Consider the following 21,702-nt stretch of genomic DNA (forward strand, 5'->3'; position numbering starts at 1 on the left):
CTTTTTAATAATTGACAAGCTAAACGTACAATTCATGACGGCATCCCACCCTCAATAGAGAGCAAGGCCGAGGCAACAAAAAAGGACACAGAAAAATCACTTGGGCTGGGAAACATGACTGGTCATGTTCCCTTGGATACAAAAATGTGAAAGACACCTCACAAGGGGAGGCTGAAACCATACCAAGGAGATGGTATAATCAAACAGACATCAAGAAGTCGAGCCGAAGCAAATCAAAGGTTGGAGGTCAAAGCAAAAAATCAAAACATAAGCGGCCGTCGAGTTCGGGGAAACCGTCACGCATCAGGGGGAAAACACTGGACAAGTCCCACGAGGGGACACAAAAGAACGAGGAACAGCGCGCTGCGAAAGTACCACACATCGTACACCACCATGCTGGAACGGAAGCAGAAAACATGGAGGGAGGGGAAACGAAACCGAAAAGGGAGAAGGAGAAACAAATATTAAAATCAAACAGGTTGAAAATGTCAGGGTATGCCACACGCCACGCTATGCGAGCCACCTAGGAGGGTGTCTAGGTGGCTAAGAACACTGCAAATATGTACTGAGAGGGGGCCGATCCGAATTCAAAAGTGGAAATTTTGGGGGGAGGGGGGATGACGGATCCATAAGAGGGTCGATTTATTTCGGCTTCTTCCAGAAGTATTGCTGAATAATGTTAGTCCTGGTATATCAAAAAAAAAAAAAAGCAAACGAATCTATAGTGGGAGGACAAACCTTGTGCTGCTTGCGGCAGTTGCGGAGGCCAGGCTTCCGGAGGTTGTTCACCACGGTCTCGCGGCGGCCAACATCTTCATCAAAGTCGGGGATGTAGTAGAACTCGCTTTCCAGGGGCTGGCCAGCGGCATCTTTTCCTTCACGCGCAACCTTGCCAATACACTTAGTAGTTTCAAGGATGGCGCGGATGTCGTAGCGGGATGGACCAGAGGTGTTGCTCGAGTTCGACTTCCAGTATGAAGGAGGGAGGTTGTTCAAGATGGTGGAAAAGGGAGTCGATGATAAACGGGAGAAAGCGAGCTGATTCACGGTATGGTTGCGGACTCTTTCAAATGCCTCCTCTTCTTCTTTGGTCTTCTCCTTGACCTCGCTATCTTCCTTCTTCTCCTCCTGGGCATTGGGGTGCCGTGCCTTGAGATGCTGGGGTGATTGGGCAGGTGGGGGCTGCAGCGAGTTGAGAGGCGAGAGAACGGGACGGACAGGAGACTCCCCAGCGTGGAATGAGGCCATCCGAGGGAGTAGGTTCTCGCCGAATGGACCAAATGAGTGGACAATGGGATCATTTTCCTCGTCATTATCAGACTCATCCTCGGGTCTGCTGATATCGCTAGATTGCGAGATCTGCAGAATTTCACTAGCACGGCGAGCACTGTAGGAAGTCATTCCGCCGACGGTATTATGACGCTTCAATGGAGAAGGTTCATCCTCGTACACAACGACGGAACCACGAGGACGAGAGGGCGTAAAGAGAGGCGACGACGGAGGAATAGTACGTTGCACAACAGGCGATGGCGAGACAGGAGAACCCATACGCTCACGCTGACCTTCGATAAAGGGACTATCAATGAGGATTCGGCGTGGGTTCTTCTGAGTTGGGGTTCCTTCATCCCAAGTCTGTTCCGAATCGGTCGATGGGCAGTCCTTTCTATCATTTTCGTTCCGCGGCCACTGCACCAAGACACGAGCCTCGTGAACATCAATCATGATGTCCGCTTCCTTGATATCCGAAGTAAATGTCTTTCCCTTGGCCAGATCATACTTCCTACCCTGGCAATGGATCTTGATTCCATTCCAACCCATGCACATGATCTCAACCCTATCTCGGTCGAAGGGGTTCGGGGCGGGCTTGTAGGTAGCCTTGACATGGATCCGGGAAATCATGCGGCTTGCAGCTAGCTGATGATGGCACGAAGCGCTGGACCGACCCATGAGCACAGGCTCACCACTTTCAGGGAGCATGATAGTCGGAACAGCGGACAAGGGAGACCGCTCGACGGCGGCGGGAAAGGAACGACGCGCTGTAGACCGAGCGGTAGCGGCAATACCAGGCGGCGAAGACGACATTATGTGAGTTGAAGAGGTTGGTACAGGAGTAGGATAGGCGGGTTCGCGTGCAACACGTTTGGTAGGCCGCGGAAGAGAGGGGGATGAGCTCAATGGCTCGAAGGCAGGTAGCAGAGCCGCTGGACGCTTCACGCCCGCAGCAGGAGCCATGCCAACTCGAGCTGGAGAGGAGTCCATGATGTCCTCCAGGTGGTAAACCCACGCGAGCTATCCCTTTTTGCTATGTGAAGTTGTAAGTATGAACACAAGTCGGGCTCGATGGACTCGCGTCACCGCGTTTCCTATGGGACAAAAGGATGTGAAGGAAAGTCGAAAAGAGGTAGCAGATGAGCTAGGACTCTCAAAAGGGAAAAGAGACGTAGAGAGGAGGGGAATTGGCCTAGAGGAAGGGGGGAAGGGCCTTGGGAGGAAAAGGTGAAGAGTTGAGTGAGGTAGGGTGTGTGGTAGTGGAATGTCCTGGCGGGAGCACTCGCCCTTCGCGGAAATGCACGCTTACAGCCCGAGACGCGTTCGATAGGCGCCGACGAGGGTTCACGGGCTCCACTATCCTTTCACGCTCTCAATTCACCCTTTCTCAGCCCTTTTGAGATGAATAATGGGGCAAAGTAGTGAAGAAAAATCACTATGTATGTGAATGATCCAGTTATATCTTGTTGGAAAGCTACCTGTAGCTCTAAAGATCGACAACTCTATACAATTGACTGGTCGACAGGAAATCGCGGTCGCGTCTGAAGTCACGTGTGTACTAAGAGTGGATCGTGACAGGCACGCGAGTCGGAGTATGCAGTATGACAGACACTTCAAGGTATGCTCTAGTAGTAGTAATAGGCATTTGAATGACCTCGAGATGATGTCGTCGTATACTTAGGCGCCTCTTATGAGTATGTATTTGTATAATTGAGTTCTGAAGCTACGATCTATAGCGAACTTGTGTGATGCGTCATGGTCGGAAACCTATTCAAGATATATACAAAATTTGAGCCTCATTACATTTCCTAATAGAGAAATACAGCATGAAACCTAGTACTAATCATCCCCATGCTGTAAATGGCTATCTGAAAACTATCACGACGCGGGGTCCATGGAAAATTCTGCTTCGCGGGGTTTTCGTGGCGCGTGAATACCGTTTCTGTACTGACCAGCCCCTCCAAAGTGGGATCTCGACTGGATTCTAGGCCTCGACTAATGCAATAGATTTCGCTAAAATATCTACTTTCAATTTACACTGCAGGAAAATGAGTTTTTTCCGCCCTATCAAATCAATTGGATTAATTGATTTGGAGTGCGTCGGCTAGCTCCAAGTACATAGCGCTGACCAACTGGCAATCACGATAACGTAGTTCCCGGCTTACCTGATAACCCGGTTAACCCGATAACCCACCCCCATTAGAAATTTTCAAAATCGATAATCGCAACCAACACCAATTAATCTAACTAGATAACACGATTTTTACATGAAGTAATCCTGTGGCCAGTTTTTCCACATCCACTGCAGGTAGGCGGAGCCCTCCTGGCCGGTTGAATCGGCTGATTAGGCAGATCGACCTCCTCATGCGATACTACCTCATCAGCTTCTACTGGCTGAATTAGCTGCTGAGCTAGCTGTAGGCCCTCTTCGATTGATAGGCCCCCTTCGTGTGTAATCCGTCTAGTCGATCGAGTGCGCTTTTGACGTTTTTTTCATTCGTTGCGCGTAGATCGGCGTTCTCCTTCACTAATAAAGCAGTGTTGTGTAATGCTTTATAGTGGCCCTTAAGAATCTGATCAACCACTAATTTCAACGGGCTTGGAGGGCTTTTTGACCGCCGATCTATTAGATCTTTCATCATTTTAGCCTGCTTTTGTAGCTGGGCTACTGTTCTAGGCGTTTCTAGTGTGAATTCGCTAGATCTGCTGCTTGGTCGGCTTAATGGGGGTGAAGGCGTTCGAAGAGATATAGTAAGCTTAGAAAGCACCCTTTCGGCATTAACTGGTACAATACCAGCAGCTGCGAAGCTATTCTGAATAATGTTCGGCTGAAAAGCTTCTAGCCGTGCGCGTGGGTAGTCAGCTAAAAAATCAAGCTTGTCGATATGATTATAGCCAGTTCGGGTTAAATCGCTCACGAAGCGACTGTACGCACGCTTTAGCACTGCGAAGCACCCAACATCAAGCGGTTGTAGTAGATGTGAAGAATGCGACGGCATACAGAGTGGTATAATATCATTTTCGACACAGATTCGATCGAATTGAGGCGTAAGATGACTACCGTGCCCGTCAAGGATTAACAGCCGAAATCGCCCTCGTACACGCGAATTAGTGTACGGAATAAAGATCTTTTGGAGCCAGCGAAGGCCGATTTCATCGGTAGTCCAGCCATTATCTGATACTTCGATTCGCCAATCCCTAGGGAGATTTGATTCAAACCAACCAGCGATATAAACCGAGCCTTTGAATATAATACAGGGCGGCAGCGAATAGCCGTCAGCGCATATAGTTTCGATCGCAGTGACCCATTCGCGATTTCCTGGCTGTAGAATTGATCGCCGACCGTAGTATTCTGCTCGTGTAACCACCTTTTGCGATGATATAAGGCCCATTGCGAATCCAGTCTCATCAAAGTTGTAGATATCCTCTGATTGGATACCGTTCTCCTCAATCGCGCGTTGTACCATCGAAAACCACTCGTTTATAGCCTTTGGATCCTCGTTAAGAGCGCGATGATAGTCATATCGCTTAGAAAAGCATGATCGAAGCTCATCGCGCCGTTGAACGAAAGAAGATGGCCAATTTTTGCCAACAGTAGCCGGTGGGCTCTCACCACGCGCAGCTAGTAGAATATTGGCCATATCGCGTACGGTAGAGGGCCTAGGGGCTGCACCACGCGTATCCATAGATATAATCCACTCAGCTAGCGAATCCTCTTCCAATTGGGTCAATTTATGACGATGCCATCGTGTATCGACGCGTGGGGCTACTCCGGAAGAGCGCGCATGCAGGGTAGCGTAGGGTATATCATATAGCTTCGTCGCTGCGTGTAAAGATTTGATTCGACCCTCTTTAATATCTTGGAGGGCTAATTGAATCTTGCCCTCCTGATTGGCCGATTTTAGCCAGGATTCAGAGCGGATTGGTGGCATGGTAGGTGGTTGAAGTTGGTGTGTTGGTAGGAAGACGCGAATTTGGAGGGGGTTATCGGGTTAACCGGGTTATCAGGTAAGCCGGGAACTACGTTACCTCGGTCTTAGTGCTTAATAAAAGACTGATTTGATACGGTCAAAAATATTCCATTGAAGCCCCACAATAAGAGCTTATTAAGTCGGGTAAAGAGAAGTTCATTCTCCGTCTCCACGATGGTCTATCTATATACCTTGTCGTTCACTAACGATCGTCGGCCTAGATGAAAAAGCTCAAATTTTGACAGAACAAAAAGAAACTCTTACAAATCAGCCCTGCCAGTGGAGCAGTAAATTCTATTTCATCAAATAGCATACAATTGGAGTACCAACTGGGCCGCTGTTCTGTCATTGATCATGGTGATTCAAGAATGTGATGTTCAACAAATCCCGTTGATGGCATCTAAACCCAGCCAACACCTACACATGCCGAGGCTAGACACAATGTGGGTAGATAATAACTAAAAGCGTCATGGTCTGTTCTAGAATTAAAAGTACAAACTCATTTAGAGCCTGCAAACTCATTTAGAGCCAAGTGCTGCTTACGTCGCTCGGATTTAGTTCTTCTTGATCTATCTCAGTACCGAAGCACTTCTTGGACTTGGTATCCTGGACTGTCATTACTGTGACAAGTCAAAGAGCAAAGAACCAACCTACCATGTACCAATTACAGCACCCACTCAAGAGAAATGATGTAATAGCTAGCACCTTATCCCATTGGCATGTGGAGATCCATGGCCGAAGTAGCATATCTCACATTCCAAAGATCTGGAGAAACGTGGTTACCTTGGAGATAATAAATACCCCCCAACGACCATTGCCCTATTAGATCACATCATATCACATGCCAACGGCGTCTAATAGATAGAAGCAAATAGTATACTCAAACTGAATGGGAGTGTGATCAAGACATCTCGAGCTGTATGTCTCATGTGTGATACGACGGTCATGACTTGGAAATGAGCTTTGTTGACGTATAGAGGGATTAGAGATAGGTGTCAGTTATCTATGGAAACCATGGTTTCGCCAACCCCGATCCTGATATCACAGAAGCTTGGCATGCGAGACTTGGAGTTCTGAGACATGTCCTTATTTTCTTTTCTAGCCCACAAGAGAACCTGATTATGATGGAAAAAGATATACTATGGTACCAAGGGTTTCTATGATTAGACATGATGTAGTTGAGGTCTAATTCCCTTCGTCTCTGTGCCAACGACCAAAGCCCTAACCAACACTCCCTGAAACAAGTAGTATTTCCTACTGAAACCCTTAACACTGTAGATAACCTTAGAAAAGAGCGAATCAAGTTACAGTCCGCATCATAGACCAAACCCTTGTAAAATCATCTGAATACTTCCGAGTGTAACGATATGGGTATGTCTCACACCAACTTCCAAGGAAGGAAGCACTTATCACGCGCCACAGGAATGGAATGAAAATCCCAAAAATTCATTTCCTGTTCTCTTGATACTCGTCCTTTCTCCATATCAGAGTTTCTCCGTGACTAATGCTCTCAAGTGTTGTAGAATACTAATCGTGAAGATCAATACGTAGCCGAACTATAATGAAACGGCAAACAAAATAGGTCTCGGCCCCATAGGGGCCAAAAGGTTGGTCCACCTGTTTCCTGAACCCATGAGTTGGCAATCAGTCATGTGATCAGGTATTGAGACTCTAACACGAACAACGGGGCTGGTCAAGATACCTCCACCAATCGTCAGACGCATCAAACCTACTCCATTCGTGAAAGTGAGTGTGTCTCCCAACTATCAAGACCCCATCTCAAGTCACGGCGCCGCCCACTTCCAAGGTTGCTCTCCGCTGAATAACATGGAGCTCATGCATTTACCAAATGAGCTTCTCGGGCAGTAATTGGATATGCCCTGTCAGAGGGCTTCGAGAGTCTCGCATTAACTTGCAAGCACATCCATATTCTATGCACCCCATTCCTCGCGAATCACAACAGACTACGCTTTCATTTCCAGAAATTCCACTACTACAGGACAAACCAGGTAGTGAAGAGCAGACTTGCAATCCTCCAAGTCCCCGACGCAATCAGCTCAGCGTTTAACTTGATTGCAAGGATCGCCGTGGAGCCTATTGTAGCGCACTACATCCAAGAGGCGGACTTTGTAAAGGATGGTGAATTATCAAAGGGCAAACCGCATGATTTTGTGACTAGGGGTTCTCATGATGGAGCTATGATGCGACTGCTTGCCAGTTCTCCTTATTTGAAACAAGCAGGTTTGGACTGGAAGGAATACTGGGCTGTAATGCAAGAAGACCTTGACGCTGGCCGTTATTCACAATATGCTGCGGCGTTTGTTTTGAGTCTGCTTCCGAATATCAAGGTTCTCGGTCTGCCGAAGTGGTGGATGCCACAAGCTGCGTCTGATAAACTTATCGAGACCGTGATTTGCAAAGCTCGAAAAAATCCTACTTGCAGCAGCAGCACCGGCCTTGTTCAACTCACGAACTTGATAGGCCATGGCTGTGCAGACGGCAGATTCAATCTAGACTGGGAATCTTGCTTTCTGACCTTGCCACATATTCGATATTTCGGAGCAACATGGTGTAAAGGAGGCAGCGAAAGAAGAAGAAGTTCTGCACAAAAATACGAGGCCCTTGAATTGGTTTGTTTTGTTAATGCTTCGATTGATTCGATCGAAATAGCGAGTTTTCTTCAGAACACTCCGCGTCTCACGACGTTCAAGTTTTGGCATTCAGCGGGAAATATTGATCCCACGCAAGGCTGGGGTCTTTGCCAATTCGTCATGGCAATTGGACACCATGTCGGAGACCACCTCGTGGAGCTTTCCATCCTCCTCGACGATGACCCTCATACTACTATCAGTCCTGGGAGGGCATCATTAGGTGGTTTCAAAAGGCTAGAAACATTCCAGCTTCCCCTCGAAATTGTATCATGCAATCTCATAGCTACTGCTACTGCTACTGCTTCGGATGTCTTCGAATTACTGACTCGGGATCTTATACCGGCGTCGGTCACACATCTTTCGTTGGTGTCATGTGGGACGGATAAAGAGGCAAAGGCTCTGGCGGCCATCTTTCATGATTTCCCCGCTGTGAAGGCTCAGACACCGTCTCTCAGAGAGATCCGCCTGACATTGCCTGCAGAGGCAACTGGACTGTATGGGGATCACTTTGACAAGGTTTCTGCGGAGATCGAAATGGCGGGCGTCGTATTTAGGGAGGAACAGAGAATTCAAGCAGTTGCCTGGGACGACGAGGAGGACTAGGCCTCAAAAAGCAAAAAATAATAACGGTTTTGAAGGAGAGAACAGCGTGTGGTGTCGTAGTCTACAGTTGCAAAGGCCACCAGGAATGATCATCTAAACACGGCTATGGAATAGGACTGAACCTTCTAAAAGGATAGCGAAATGTGTTCAGTTCCTTCATGAACATTGAGGGGCGTATGAGATTAGCGTTATGAAGGTATTCCCAATGCCAAGAAAAATCAAAAATCGCATGAGATACTAGTATAGACTCAATACTCAGTTGAGGATTGGATCGTGGACCTTCTATGTAGTAGTACTTGGAGTTTGTTGAGCCTTAGGCCCTGTTTTACTCCGTACATAATGCATGAAGCCACCCGAACGCCACACAGCAGCATGACGACAACAAGCATTCAAGAGGAGAAGCAGTCAGACGACCATAATCGAAAAAAACAAGTCCTACCTCGAGATTCAACATCCAAAAAAAGAAACAATAGTTTAGAGATAAAATTGGTTGTACATGAGGTACTGAGATAAGTCTATAGGTAAACCATCAGCGTGGGTAGATCCGATCCATACGAATACAAATCACGCACAACGCTCAACGGCATTCGAAAGGAAAAAGTAACAAAGATTGAATTGCCCCCCACAAAGGCCCCGATCGAGCACATAAAAAAAAGTTAAGATACACAGAAGAAGACTACCCTCAAGTAACAAACCGTGATATGGACAGAAGCACCGTTAGTGGAAAGGGAGAAGGGGGAAAAGATGGGGACTGGGAACTACCCCAAACCCAACTTTAACCCCCATTCTCTCAATCCACTGCAAGCATGGTTCAAATAGAAGGTGAAAGGCAAAATGAAAAAAACTAAGCATCATCCTAGACCGTGGGGCTTTGTATTTTCTTGGGCCGAGGGTTGGAACAGAGACCCAGTTGGTTGGGGAGGCGCTTATTCGTAGAAGACGAAGTAGGCGTTGCCTGAGGAGGAGCTGACCTGTAAGTGTAATTGCGGTTAGTAAACTGTGGATCTTCTTGAAACGTAAGGGAGTAGAATAAAACTTACAGTGCAGCCGTTGCCAGAGGTGATCAGGCCGGCGTTGTTGTAGAAATTACCGGCACCATCGTAGCGGCAGTTGTCGCTCAGGTCGTCACCAACCAGCTTGATCTTGAAGTCCAGGTTGGCAGAGGTGGTAGGCTCGTTCTTGAACATGGACAACCAGGTGGAGCCGGCAGAGTAGCCAACACCCAGGTTCATGGGGGCCCAGTTACCGATGGGCTCGGAGCCGTCACCCCACTGGCAACCCTTCTCGGCGGAAACACCCTTGTTGTTGACGTAGTACTGAGCGGAGGTGATCTTGCCCTCCCACTTGAAGTAGGTGGCACCGTTGGGGCAGGTCAGGGGGTGCTCCTCACCAGCAAGAGCGGAGAGGGGAATAGTCTCGGACTCGGTACCGGGGTAGTCGGTACGGCAAACAGCGACCTGGTCGCCGAGCTCGTTGCGAACGTTGACACCACCAGTGCCCTCAATGCAGAGAGTCTTGTACTCGGTGTTGGTCAGGTGGAGCTTGCCGTTCTTGCACTCCAAACCACCGATGGACTGGCCAGTGGCACCCTGGGTGAGGGGCCACTGAGACTTTTGGTAACCGGCAGGGCAGGCGTACGAGCACATGGCGCCGCTGGTGCAGGAGTCACCGGTGACAGCGGTCACGATCTCGCTAATGACGGCGTCGGCAATGGTAACGTACTGGATACCAGAGTAACCACCGAGGCCGAGGTAGTCGAGAGCAACGGCACCGTAGTCGGAGGGGAAAGTGCCACAGTCAATCTCACCGCTGGGGAACTCGGCGGTGATACCAGTGACGGAGCTGGTCTTGCTGGACTTGCTGGAAGCGGCGGAGCTGGTGGAGCTGGCAGCGCTGGTGGTGGGGACCACCGTGCTGGTGCTGGAGGAGCTGGGGGTGATAGCGGCGGAGGTCTCAAGGAGAACCTGGGCAGCGATGGTGGTAGTGGGAGCAGCAGTCGAGGTGCTCACGGGAGTGCTGGTGCTGGTGCTGGTCGGGCAAGCATTGGGGATAGCATTGCCAAGCCATTCGAGCTCGTGCTTGGCGAGGAGAGAGCAAGCCTCATCGACGCTCATGTGCTCAGGGGTACCAGACTTGCTGGGGTCGAGGACAACGAAGTCGTAGACGGTGGGACCGGCCGTGACCGCGGTCTCGGTCTCGGTCTCAACAGCGCGCTTGTGGAAGTGAGCGTGGCCGTGGCCGTGGGCGGCCACCAGGGAGCCCGCCGTGGCGAGGGTGACGGCAACGGAGTTAGTGAACTTCATTGCGTTTCAGGATTTTGAATTGAGATCTGTAGTGGAGGAAAGAGACAAGTCAGTTCATGGCCTGCGTTTGCTGTTTCTTCAATTCAAGGAGGAAGGCGTCTCTGGTCAAGTTGTGGTTCACCCTGATTCATGCGCCGGACGAGTTTGACCAAGACTCTCATCGCACCATCGCATAGTCATTCGAGTTTGCTCCAGTTGTTGAGAACAACAGACTGAAGGTCCTCCTGTTTGCTCGCCGCCATGAATCAGGTTCACCCGCAATCTTGCCCCGAGACGCCATTCGCAACCATTGAAGCGCACTCTCACATACTTCAACGGCAAGCCAGTCGCGCGCTTTCGTAAAGGGCTGTACACAAAAAGGGGAAGATCGAATCGCTTGGGTTGAGTCGAGAGAATGACAGGTTTTCCTAAATGAACGTGGTAGAGAGAACGAATCCCTCTGGTCGGATGGGAAAACTCGAAGAGACTGAGGCTGGGGAAGAAGTGAAGGGAGGGAAAGAGAGAAGGAGAACAACCAGGGGCGTTGGAAAGGAGGGGGCCTTGACTAGTAAACTGGGAGACGGGGGCCGTGGCTCTCGTATTGTATGGGCCGTCTGGGCTGTAAGGCTCAATACCACACAAACACAGGCCACAACTAGGGGGAAAAGGGGGCTGTTGCACTATCCCCGTAATTTTACAACCGTATTGAGTACGACAGCGTCTAATTGCCCTGTAAGATTTATTATTCTTACACCATCTCACTTGGCCTTACGCCACTCGGTAAGTTACCATGACTGTTGTTTCACAGTTTCACCCCCATCCAAGACTCCAAGAGTCAGCCTCTCTCTTCCTCTTCCACCTGCGCATCTCTTGTCCTCCAATTCCGTTCAAGCCTCGACTCCCTCCGTCTCTCTTGGCATGGGCCTCGCCGCGTCCTCCACGCTAGAGATCGCCCACCGTGGGGCTTCAAAATGATTTTTTTCTCTCTCTGTTTACCTTTCTTTTGTTCCTAAGAGCTTGGCGCCCAAACGAAATTACTATGCGCCAGGGGCCAACCAATCAGGTCAGTTAATTGCACGGCTGCCAGGGGATTAGGCTCCATACTTGGCCAGGCACACCAATCACATCGTTCCAAGGCTGCCGAAATGCCTTTCGTATCCATGGGTACCATCTGGTATTTTCCTTTTTGTCCCAACTTTTTGCCCTCCTCATCTCCCATAGCCAAAGGAGAGCCGAAGGGGAGATTGCCACTCCAGCAAACCTATCCAAGGCAAGTATGTTAAAGTCGTATGTGTATATGATTATTGAACCTTACGAACGTGTTCCTGCGGGCTCTTTCTCTTTGGAACGGTAATTTTTGTCTCCTTTCGATGCCGATCCGTCCAGTCATGCCAAGGGGGGAACCGTTACGGAAATGTCTCCCCCTAATCAAAGCTCCGCAAGGTTAATCATGCACTCGTGTTGATCGCACGCCAGGGGCGCCTACAGGACGGAGACTCTCTTGATCCTCTCTGCATGACGATCGCTATGATCTTCCCCCTGGCAGGTGGTCCCGACCTGCTAATCTGCCGCAGGGGACAACAAGATGCAAACCGATACCCTACATACATGGCCGAGAAACCCTGGAAGCTGCTGCCCAGCATGCTCCTAACCCTGGTCTCATATGGACCGCCAGTGCATTTCCACTCGTCTTGTTTAATTATACTAATCAAGACTTGAGGCTGTGTATGTAGCCTCAAGCCCGTCTGTATATATCATAACTCTACCCATTTTTCAGTTCCCCGCCTCAACGGGCAAGACACATCCTTAGCCCTAGCCAGATTAAAGTACAAGTTGATGAGGTTCCTCTCCTTTGATTTGTCGACTTGAATCAATTCATTTTCTCCTCCACTGCCCGGCCAATCGCGGCCGGGAAATCGGATATTGCCCTGGATTTGGAGTGAACTGCTTTGGCGACCTGGTCTCCATCAATTGGCGGTCCACAGGATGACGAGTTCGAACGACTTGTTTAATTAAACCTGCCCGCGCTTTCTCCAGAGCCCCCTTGCCCAGCCCGGCCTCAACCTGCATGACCAGGTCGACAACTAAGACTTGCTCGTTGTCCGGTGTTTGCTGTTCAGGTTCAAGTGTTGTCGTCTTTTCAACGGTGATGAGTGATGGACTCGTTGATTTGAAGTAATCTTAATTGTCCACGTCATCCCTCCCTTCCTGTGATAGGTTTAATACGGATTGACTTTGTTGGCCAACCGATAATTAAATTAGGTAGTCTGTGCCGTTAATGTTCTATCGGACCATGCGAATTCCAGCTAGGGGCCTAATATTCAAGTACAACTGTGCCGGCCGTAATGAGCCCGTTGGATAATCGAGTCCTCCGTTTGGCTCGGAGACGAAGCTTTCTTACCTACGTACGTAGCACAGGGCTGACCTGCGCATGTCAAATTATTGGGCTTCTAACTCTCACCCTAATATCATACGGGGCAACCTCGGTTACAAGTTTCTATAGCGACTCTAGTCAGCTCTAACTATTGGAGAGGAGTAAACGGTCAATCGTCAGTTTCCTGCTGTAATCGATCACCCTCACTGTCTATATCAGGCGTTAAACATAAACCCTGTACAACCAGCCGATACATATTCACCACCTGACAAGAAGCCCAACTCGTAACTCAGGACAGTGCTAATGCTGGTGCCTATGAGGTCCCACTCGCCCAATATCTTCAGAACTCCCAAGAAACATAACCTCCACTAAATCACTCTCAGCCAACCCCTTAACCAAACACCTCACGAACTCCTCGGGGTTCATATCCGGGGCCGTGTAGACTGGAGACAACTTGCTTGCGTGGCGTACTAAACTAGCGGTTGTTGATGTACCCCCATCTCCTTTTGCTAGCTGTCTTCGTACATACAGTTTACATACTACACCTACAGTACAATTATGTTTGTATAACCTTTGCCTAGTCTTGCCGTAATGACGCCGTGACTCGTCCGAAGAAGGCGCCTATCTAACCACTGTCACTCGGAGGTGGACAAATCGTAGTACAATCGGATCAACACCCCGAAGCCACCCCCTGACTAGCACGTGTTTAGTGCGTAATGGCGACATCTTGCAATATCCAAAGATGATGTTAGATGTTATTCCTTGTTTTTTCTGTCTGCTGCGCTTGACGAGCTTATCTCATGTCGATGGACGCGTAGGCGACCGGCGACCAACTACAGTAGTACACTCACCGCCGTTATGTACCTTGCAGAAGCTCTGCGTACAGTACAGGTGCAGCCTACACACAAAAAAGACAAACAAATAATCTTTCCTTACATACAGTACATACACGATAACTTCTTCGCGCCGAGACTGTATTTTCCATGGCCTTCCTTGGCCTACTGAATTATTACCCTCCGGTCCAATCAGACTTGGCGAGGTACATTTTAGCCAGCGGGCGCTCCGAGAGCGTATGAACTAGTCGTACTATTAATAGTAAGCTAAGCGCAGCTACTATATTTTCTTGGCCGTCTTAAGAAACCCTATTTGGCGATGCTTGAGTCGAGAACCTTGGGACGATAGCTATTTTTAAGGGTCCGAGACATTTTCAAACGGTGGAATTTGAGCTTGTGCTGGTTGCAGGGTATCTGAAACGCCCACGACGTGGCCAGTGTGGACAGTGGGGGTGGGCGAGGGCATCGCGTACTTAAGGTTGCGGACAGGGATGAAGAACCTCCATGCTCCAGGCCAAGAATACAGTTCTCTGCCCAGATATTCATCTAGAGCTGAGCTTGGAAGTTATGTATTTCGTCTCCCATGTATTGAATGATGGTACCATTGACATATTCCACTAGATTAATCACTTCCAGACTATATAGGTATCTGGTCATAACTGAGAGTCCATCCAAATATATATTCGAGTAGTCAAGCGACACAGAGAAAATGAATCTCGCCCATAGCCAGCTCCCAAAGGGCAATATAGATCACCAATTTACTTGAATTCAACACAGGAACTTAATTTGAGCACCTAGACCGCACTCAATAGGTGCCAAAAAATGTGTGCCTTACAAGAAAGGATGATGCCCACCTCCAGAGCCAGCAGATAGGCACCTCCAAGCTGCATAGATACCCCCATTCCCAAAATATCGGGTAAGAAATGCTGGCTACAAAGTTACTACTTGAAATTGAACTTCAATTCTCGCGTTGCTATTTCGTTCATATTTAGACTGTGAGCGACCCAGCTTATCGTGATCCATCCCAGGGTTGCTTGCCTCAGGCACCAAGATTCTGGGGTCGGGACTGCCAAGACCGGACAAACTGCCACCGCCTTCCGTCTTCCAGAATTTTTTTTTGAACCTAAGATATCATCGGCGAAAAATTGGAGTCGAGTTTGAGACCGCAAAGACAGCAATTCGCCAAAATGCCGTCTTCTACTACCCTCACAACCAAAGTGGCCTCTGGCTCACCATACCAGCTGGACAACCCTCAGGTATGCAGCTGATTTTTGCAGAAAGAAAAATTCCAAATGCGCATACTAATCTCATTCTTGCGCAGGTTGTCAAAGCTTCCACCGCACTGCTGCGCCATATCAAGTCCGCCCAGCAAGAGAAGGAAAAGTCGGCGACCAAGAAGACCCTGATTGGCGACAATGACTCCGATGATGAGGACACTCCCCTCAACAACGAGGCCGTGTGGTTGCTCCTCACCACCAAGAAGCACGTCGTGGATAAGAACCGCCTGAAGCCCGGCAAGATCACTATCCCGCACTCCCTCAACTCGTCGCCCTCGCTCAGCATCTGTGTGATCACTGCCGACCCCCAGCGCGGCTTCAAGGATGTCGTCGCCGACCCCGCTTTCCCCCAGGAACTATCCTCGCGTATCGAGAAGGTCATCGGCTTCTCCAAACTCAAGGCCCGCTACCAGAGTTTCGAGAGCCGTCGCCAATTGTTCTCCGAGCACGATGTTTTCCTGGCCGATGACCGTATCATCACCCGCCTGATTCCCACCCTTGGCAAGATTTTCTACAAGTCGAGCAAGCGCCCAATCCCTATTCGCATCGCCGAGATTGAGAAGGTGGATGGCAAGCGTGTCAAGAAGGATCCTAAGGCGAAGAAGCCCTCCAAGGAGGAGAAGAGCGCCTCTTTCGCTGCGCCTCTGATCTGCGCCAAGGAGATCGAGCGCACCCTGAACTGCGCTGCCATTCACCTGGCTCCTTCTACTTCCTCCGCTATCCGTGTCGGCTCGTCCAATTTCACTGCCGAGCAGTTGTCCGAGAACATCGCCGCCGTCGTCAATGGCATGGCTGAGAAGTTTATCAACAAGGGCTGGAGGAACATCAAGGCAGTCCACGTCAAGGGCGCAAACACCATGGCTCTCCCTATTTGGCTGGCCAATGAGCTGTGGGTGGAAGATGCCGATGTGGTGGAGGAGGATCAGGCCGCTATCGAGGACGGCGCCAAGGCTGGCAAGAAGCGCAAGTCTATTGGCGATGAGAAGTTGGTGGAGGCTAAGAAGACCAAGAAGACCAAGTCTGCTGAGGACGAGGACGAGGACGAGGCCGAGTCTGCGGCAGCTAGGAAAGAGAAGCTCCAGAAGCAGAAGGCCAAGGCTCTCGAGGATGGTGAGGCCGTGGTGACCGAAGCCCCGAAGGCGGGCAAGAAGAAGAGAAAGTCGACCTCATAGTTGGGTCCAGTTTTGCCTCGTTATAATGTTCTGCATGTAAAGGTATTCTCGGCGTACAAAATATCACGTGTGTCATTTCTTTCGTCAATAGGGATTATCTACGTTTTAAACATTGCATCTCATATAAAAACCCGTAGTTTACATGAATTAGTATCTAGAGCTAGATCGCTTCCCTCAGACAATAGATAACCGTCTATCATCGCGTCATAAGTCGGCCTGTCAAGAATCAGCCTTTATGATGCCTGCATTAGCCGAGTCCGACCTCGGGCGGGCGGGTCTTGGCATCCCGACGATAACCACATCTTCACATCACCGCCGATCGCCGAGCTTCAACTTTGAACTCTCCCCCTCCAGGCCCTCGTGGGAGAAGCAACACCCTCAATCCTGTTCATAACACATTATCGCCATGATTCCAATCGCCCGGTCCTCCGTCCTGCGGGCTGCCCGCTCGCAGATCTATACTGCCCGCACTCTGACGTCGCCCACTTCCTCGGCGCTCGCCCGTCTTCTCTCGACCCTCGCCGTTCTCGAGCAGCGCGATGGCAAGCTGCAGAACTCCTCCCTCTCCGCAATTGCTGCGGCTCAGAAGCTCGGTGGTCCTGTAACGGCTTTCTTGGCTGGTACCGGCGTCAAGGGTACCTCTGCTGCCGAGGCGGCGAAGATCAAGGGCCTTGACAAGGTTGTCGCTGTTGAGAGCGACGCCTATGAGAAGGTACACATTGACTTTACGTTCTCTCGAGTCCCGCGACACAAACGGCTAACTTGCTTTTGATTACTGCTGTAGGGTCTTCCCGAGAACTACGCCCCTCTCCTCGTCGAGAACATCAAGAAGGGCGAATACACCCACATCATTGCTGGCCACTCAGCATTCGGCAAGAGCCTTCTGCCCCGCGTCGCTGCTCTTCTGGACGTACAGCAGGTCTCAGACATCACCGGAATCGAGAGCGAAGACAGTACGTGCAAGACCGAGCGATGTGGAAAAATTGACATGTGACGGACCGATCTAACTAACCCACCTTTTAGCTTTCGTGCGCCCCATCTACGCCGGTAACGCCATCCTCACCGTCCAGTCGTCCGACAACATCAAGGTTATCACCGTTCGAGGCACCGCCTTCCAGGGCGTCGAGACCGAGGGTGGCTCCGCCGAGATCGTCGACGGCGTGGACTCCAACGCTCCCGCCCAGACCGAGTGGGTGTCCGAGGAGCTGACCAAGTCCGAGCGCCCCGACCTGGCGACCGCTACTCGTGTTGTGTCCGGTGGCCGTGGTCTCAAGTCCAAGGAGGAGTTTGACCGCATCATGCAGCCCCTCGCTGACTCTCTCGGCGCTGCCATTGGTGCTTCTCGTGCTGCTGTTGACAGCGGTTTCGCCGATAACAGTCTGCAGGTTGGCCAGACTGGTAAGAACGTCGCTCCTCAGCTGTACCTGTGTGCTGGTATCTCTGGTGCTATTCAGCACTTGGCTGGTATGAAGGACAGCAAGGTCATTGCGGCTATCAACAAGGATCCCGAGGCTCCCATCTTCCAGGTTGCGGATGTCGGTCTCGTCGGTGATCTGTTTGAGAAGGTACCTGAGCTGACTGAGAAGCTGAAGAGCGCTTAAACAAAAAGAGGTTCAGAGTGGGTGTGAAGTGATAATTTTTTCTCGTTTTCTTTTGCGATGACAAGCTGTTTTTCTTTTTTTGTGTCACATGAACCCGTACAGTATACCACCGATTAGAGGATTGGAGTCCGCATCCCGGCCCAATCACTTTGCAATATAACATCTTCCTATGGCTGCAATTTTTATCCTATATTAACTAATCTCCAGACAAAGTATACCTTCGTAGCGCACAAACTTGAAAATGATTACCAAAAGACGAAAGTAAGAGAGCATTCCGAGAAAGTTTATTGGGTTATGGAGGGAGCTACTGTACTATCCTAATGTCCAACCATAGACTGATGCGCAGCAGAATACCTGTTACCATGAGGCTTAGCAGCATCAATAATCCGGCGGAACTCCTGCTTCTCCTCCTCGGTCAAATCAATATCTCTCGATGCCCAATTCTCCTCCAATCGCTTCACCTTGGTAGTACCAGGGATAGCAATCATACCCTGGGCGGCAACCCAAGCGAGAGCGATTTGACTGATGCTGCAACCCTTGCGAACAGCGAGTTTCTTGATTTCCTCGACGATGGCCTTGTTCTTGTAGAAATTTTCGCCTTGGAATTTGGGTGCTGCGAGGGAGGGAGAGATGTTAATATACCGCAAACACTAATAAATGATGAGGAGGTTTATGAATGTTGGTCCACTTACACGTACGACGGAAATCATCCGGGGCAAAGTCATCAGGCGTCTTGTAGTCAAAATTATCCACGAGCCAGCCATGTCCTAGAGGGCTATAAGCGACGTAAGCGACGTCTAGCTCTTTTGCCGTTTCGATTAAACCGTCTGTCTCATGAACTGTCTCGAAAGCAGAGTATTCAGCTTGGATGGCATCGATCTTGGCAACTAGATATTGTCAGTCAGTCGGAATGATCTTGCTCCGTTGGAAGAGTTGGGAAAGAAACATACTGGAATTGGCCTTGCGCAATGTCGCCGCAGAGCACTCCGACAGACCAATGTATTTGGTCTTGCCTGCCTGGCGGATTTCATCGAGGGCGGGGATGGATTCCTCGAGAGGGGTATCTATAAGAGGATCAGGATTTGAACATGCAAGTATTGATTGGGTTTAGACATACTGGGATCAATCCGGTGGAGATAATACAGGTCAGGCGTGAAACCGAGTCGTTCAATCGTGCCCTCGATGTACTCCTTGATATGCGAAGGAGAGTTGGTGACTCCTAGCTCACCTCCGAAGGCGATGAAGCCACATTTCGAGGCAACTATAACAAAATATCAGCTTCAAACCTTTTTAAATACATGGGATGAATGTATGAGACTTACTGAAAACCTTATCGCGAACGTTATGCTTCCGGATAAAATCACCAAGAAGCTTTTCATTCACACCAGCTTGATAGATAACCTATGCATCCAGTTAGCAACTTCTAACATGACCGCAACCCCAAAGCTTCAAACTCACAGCAGTATCCCAGAATGTACAACCAAGCTCAATCGCCTTCAAAAGCACCGGCTCCGCCTCCTCAAGACTCAAATTACTTCCCAGCCCGAAACTAAGACCCATCGCGCCGAAACCGGGCGAGGGAACTTGGATATCACCGAAGGGAAGTGTCTTGACCATTTTCACAATTTTGTTCGTAGATGTTGAGATTGGTTCGTTTTGTTATTGTTTCTGTTCTCGAAGAACGTGTTAGTAGATCGCCTTTTATATCAGACGAATGACGGATTCTAAGCTTCAAGCTGACTTTAAGAGCGGGTGGGTCCGCCGTTAACTCCGACTTGATGACATCGAGACCCATTTATCTTGCGTTAGCGGAATGGAAAACGATTAACCGCTCGGAGTTAATTGCGTCAATTCATCCATGGATGCAATCTGCAAGATATGGAATTGGGAAAGATATGTGGGTAGATTTGGTTTCGAGTCCCAGTGAGTTGTTTTACTGGAGTGACGACATACCGGGCAGCAACTCTGCTAAATGTCACAACTACAAGAGATCAATGGCAGTCCAATATTTAACTGGAGTCAATACAATGGAAAGTGGTACCACTTTGCTCAGAAAATTCATCTATAGAACTACTTTGTGTGGTCGGTGGTGTGCCAGAGTCGGTCCTAGTTACTGATCTACTGATCTACACATCTCGTGTATAAGAAACATCTGTTGTTTGATTTTGTGTGTAGCTGATTGTAAATATTTCGAAATATGTTCCTTTTTTTGTGCTTTTTTTGTTGCTGTTGCTGTTGGGAGAGCCTTGATGAGGAGAAGCCTCGCAGCTGCTGGGAGGGTTCCTTGTGCCATCCCCAGTATGATAAAACCCCCCTGCAGCCAAAATGTTGCTGTTGCTGTTGTTTTTTTCTTCTTTTTTTGTTTTCCTCTGTCATGGTTCAATGGCTCGTTTTGTGGATGATGTACATGGTCTGCAGCGTCCGTCATAGATCCAAAATTGAAAGGCGGGATCAAAGTTCAGCATGGCTCAGTAATTCCCAATCACTTTCTTGCACGCGCCCGAGGCTTCCAATATCCCACCGCGTACCAGGGATATCGAACAGACCATCGCTCCAAAGTTCAATTGCAGTACCGCGTGGAAGCCAGGTCGCCGGATGTTTCACGCGAATACTCTCTTGGGGCAGATTCCATTCGTTTGGTTTCTCTCTTTCTTTCCCGCAAGCTGTAGATCTCTCATCTCCCATTTGTCGAACCAGGCCAATGCTGGGGGCTCTCCCACTATCAATCAGCGAGCCCGGCACTGAAACAGTGACCTCAGCGTTAACCCGAAGGAGGTCATATTGATGCTCTCCCAAGGCCTCGTAGCACTCCGGGCCCATTGGCTGTTTCTTTGGACCAAATGGGATCCATTTTGCAGTCCCAGCAACAGTAGGATAAGGCACTCCGAGCTCGAAGTAGCGTCGTCGTTCGTTCTTGCACCACGCGTCCCAAGCACCTTGTAGATGGCTGTAGGTTGGAGGGAGGGGTGTCTTTCCAGTCATGTATTGTCTCCAGTCTGGGCACACCTCGTCCAGTGTCTTGTCCGGGAGGAATCGATGGCCATTTGGGCTCAGCTCACAGGCGATAGGAAGGTATGGCGCGCGTACCTGACCAGCTAGACTGCCCATGTGGCTTGGGTAACAAAGTGAAGGATACCGGCAGCGGGTCCACTTCGTGTCGAGTAGGATGCCGCGGACGGTATATGGCGAGAGCTGTTGGAAATGGACATCGCAGACGACCGAGTCCTCGGACCCAGGGTCAGAACTCATGATGGCGGGTACAGTGGCAGTGCGGGTGTATTGAAGCTGGATTTGATGAGAGGAGCAGGGTGTAGAGACCAGAGCGTACTCGGGGATACACGGAGCGGAATCCTTTGGGCGATCGTGAAACCAAGGGAAGAGCGAGTGATGAGTCCACGCTCCTCTCAGTAGTTGGAAGAGTGAAGTTGGAAGAGTGAAGAGGAAAGAAGAATGAAGTTCCAGCACTAGAAAGATGGTCAGAGGGATTTGAGGGTAAGCGGAGGTGATGGATAAAGGTGTCTCTTGGAAGAGGGAAAGAATCGACGGGTGTTGTGGTGGGATGAGTTGATTTGAAGATGACGAGGCGCCGCGGTCAAAGAAACAAGGAGAGATGGAGGACCAGAGAGTCTAGACGAGCAGCCTTTCCTATCTGAGGACTCCGTCTCGCAC

At 49.7% G+C, this 21,702-nt stretch overlaps 7 protein-coding genes across 7 annotated transcripts; 3 read left to right on the forward strand and 4 right to left on the reverse strand.

The window, feature by feature from the left end:
- fhdA (putative transcription factor Tos4) lies at positions 1-2,507 on the reverse strand. The gene is made up of 2 exons (XM_057149256.1): positions 739-2,507; positions 1-669 (listed from the first exon to the last, which is right to left on the reverse strand). Exons 1-2 carry the CDS (start codon positions 2,257-2,259, stop codon positions 643-645), a joined length of 1,548 nt encoding a protein of 515 aa, XP_057012910.1. The 5' UTR covers positions 2,260-2,507; the 3' UTR covers positions 1-642.
- A 4,100-nt stretch (positions 2,508-6,607) lies between these two features.
- On the forward strand, positions 6,608-8,494 carry N7473_003317 (F-box domain protein; the record flags this gene model as incomplete). The annotated part of the gene is made up of 3 exons (XM_057149257.1): positions 6,608-6,611; positions 6,901-6,986; positions 7,223-8,494. 3 exons carry the CDS (start codon positions 6,608-6,610, stop codon positions 8,492-8,494), a joined length of 1,362 nt encoding a protein of 453 aa, XP_057012911.1.
- A 926-nt stretch (positions 8,495-9,420) lies between these two features.
- sun1 (SUN family protein UTH1) lies at positions 9,421-10,797 on the reverse strand (the record flags this gene model as incomplete). Its single annotated transcript, XM_057149258.1, has 2 exons — positions 9,421-9,465; positions 9,535-10,797. The coding sequence occupies 2 exons, from the start codon at positions 10,795-10,797 to the stop codon at positions 9,421-9,423; spliced, it is 1,308 nt and encodes a 435-aa protein (XP_057012912.1).
- A 4,309-nt stretch (positions 10,798-15,106) lies between these two features.
- Positions 15,107-16,548, forward strand: N7473_003319 (uncharacterized protein). Its single transcript, XM_057149259.1, has 2 exons — positions 15,107-15,239; positions 15,305-16,548. The coding sequence occupies exons 1-2, from the start codon at positions 15,171-15,173 to the stop codon at positions 16,430-16,432; spliced, it is 1,197 nt and encodes a 398-aa protein (XP_057012913.1). The 5' UTR covers positions 15,107-15,170; the 3' UTR covers positions 16,433-16,548.
- Positions 16,549-16,838: 290 nt separating this feature from the next.
- On the forward strand, positions 16,839-18,033 carry N7473_003320 (electron transfer flavoprotein subunit alpha/FixB family protein; the record flags this gene model as incomplete). The annotated part of the gene is made up of 3 exons (XM_057149260.1): positions 16,839-17,144; positions 17,217-17,385; positions 17,456-18,033. 3 exons carry the CDS (start codon positions 16,839-16,841, stop codon positions 18,031-18,033), a joined length of 1,053 nt encoding a protein of 350 aa, XP_057012914.1.
- A 317-nt stretch (positions 18,034-18,350) lies between these two features.
- N7473_003321 (uncharacterized protein) lies at positions 18,351-19,650 on the reverse strand (the record flags this gene model as incomplete). Its single annotated transcript, XM_057149261.1, has 6 exons — positions 18,351-18,646; positions 18,726-18,920; positions 18,984-19,097; positions 19,151-19,294; positions 19,356-19,434; positions 19,492-19,650. 6 exons carry the CDS (start codon positions 19,648-19,650, stop codon positions 18,351-18,353), a joined length of 987 nt encoding a protein of 328 aa, XP_057012915.1.
- An 834-nt stretch (positions 19,651-20,484) lies between these two features.
- Positions 20,485-21,282, reverse strand: N7473_003322 (uncharacterized protein; the record flags this gene model as incomplete). The annotated part of the gene is made up of 1 exon (XM_057149262.1): positions 20,485-21,282. One exon carries the CDS (start codon positions 21,280-21,282, stop codon positions 20,485-20,487), a length of 798 nt encoding a protein of 265 aa, XP_057012916.1.
- Positions 21,283-21,702: the final 420 nt, after the last annotated feature.

Source organism: Penicillium subrubescens (genome assembly GCF_028828155.1).
Source record: "Penicillium subrubescens strain IBT 31985 chromosome Unknown utg000002l_segment0_segment0, whole genome shotgun sequence".
Classification (NCBI taxonomy): Eukaryota; Fungi; Ascomycota; class Eurotiomycetes; order Eurotiales; family Aspergillaceae; genus Penicillium; species Penicillium subrubescens.

Bases quoted from the DNA above. Each gene is read 5' to 3' on its own strand.
- fhdA (XM_057149256.1), bottom strand. From the start codon at position 2,259: ATGGACTCCTCTCCAGCTCGAGTTGGCATGGCTCCTGCTGCGGGCGTG. The intron at 670-738 runs GTTTGTCCTCCC...AACATTATTCAG, and splicing joins ACTGCCGCAAGCAGCACAAG to CAATACTTCTGGAAGAAGCC.
- N7473_003319 (XM_057149259.1), top strand. From the start codon at position 15,171: ATGCCGTCTTCTACTACCCTCACAACCAAAGTGGCCTCTGGCTCACCA. The intron at 15,240-15,304 runs GTATGCAGCTGA...ATTCTTGCGCAG, and splicing joins ACCAGCTGGACAACCCTCAG to GTTGTCAAAGCTTCCACCGC.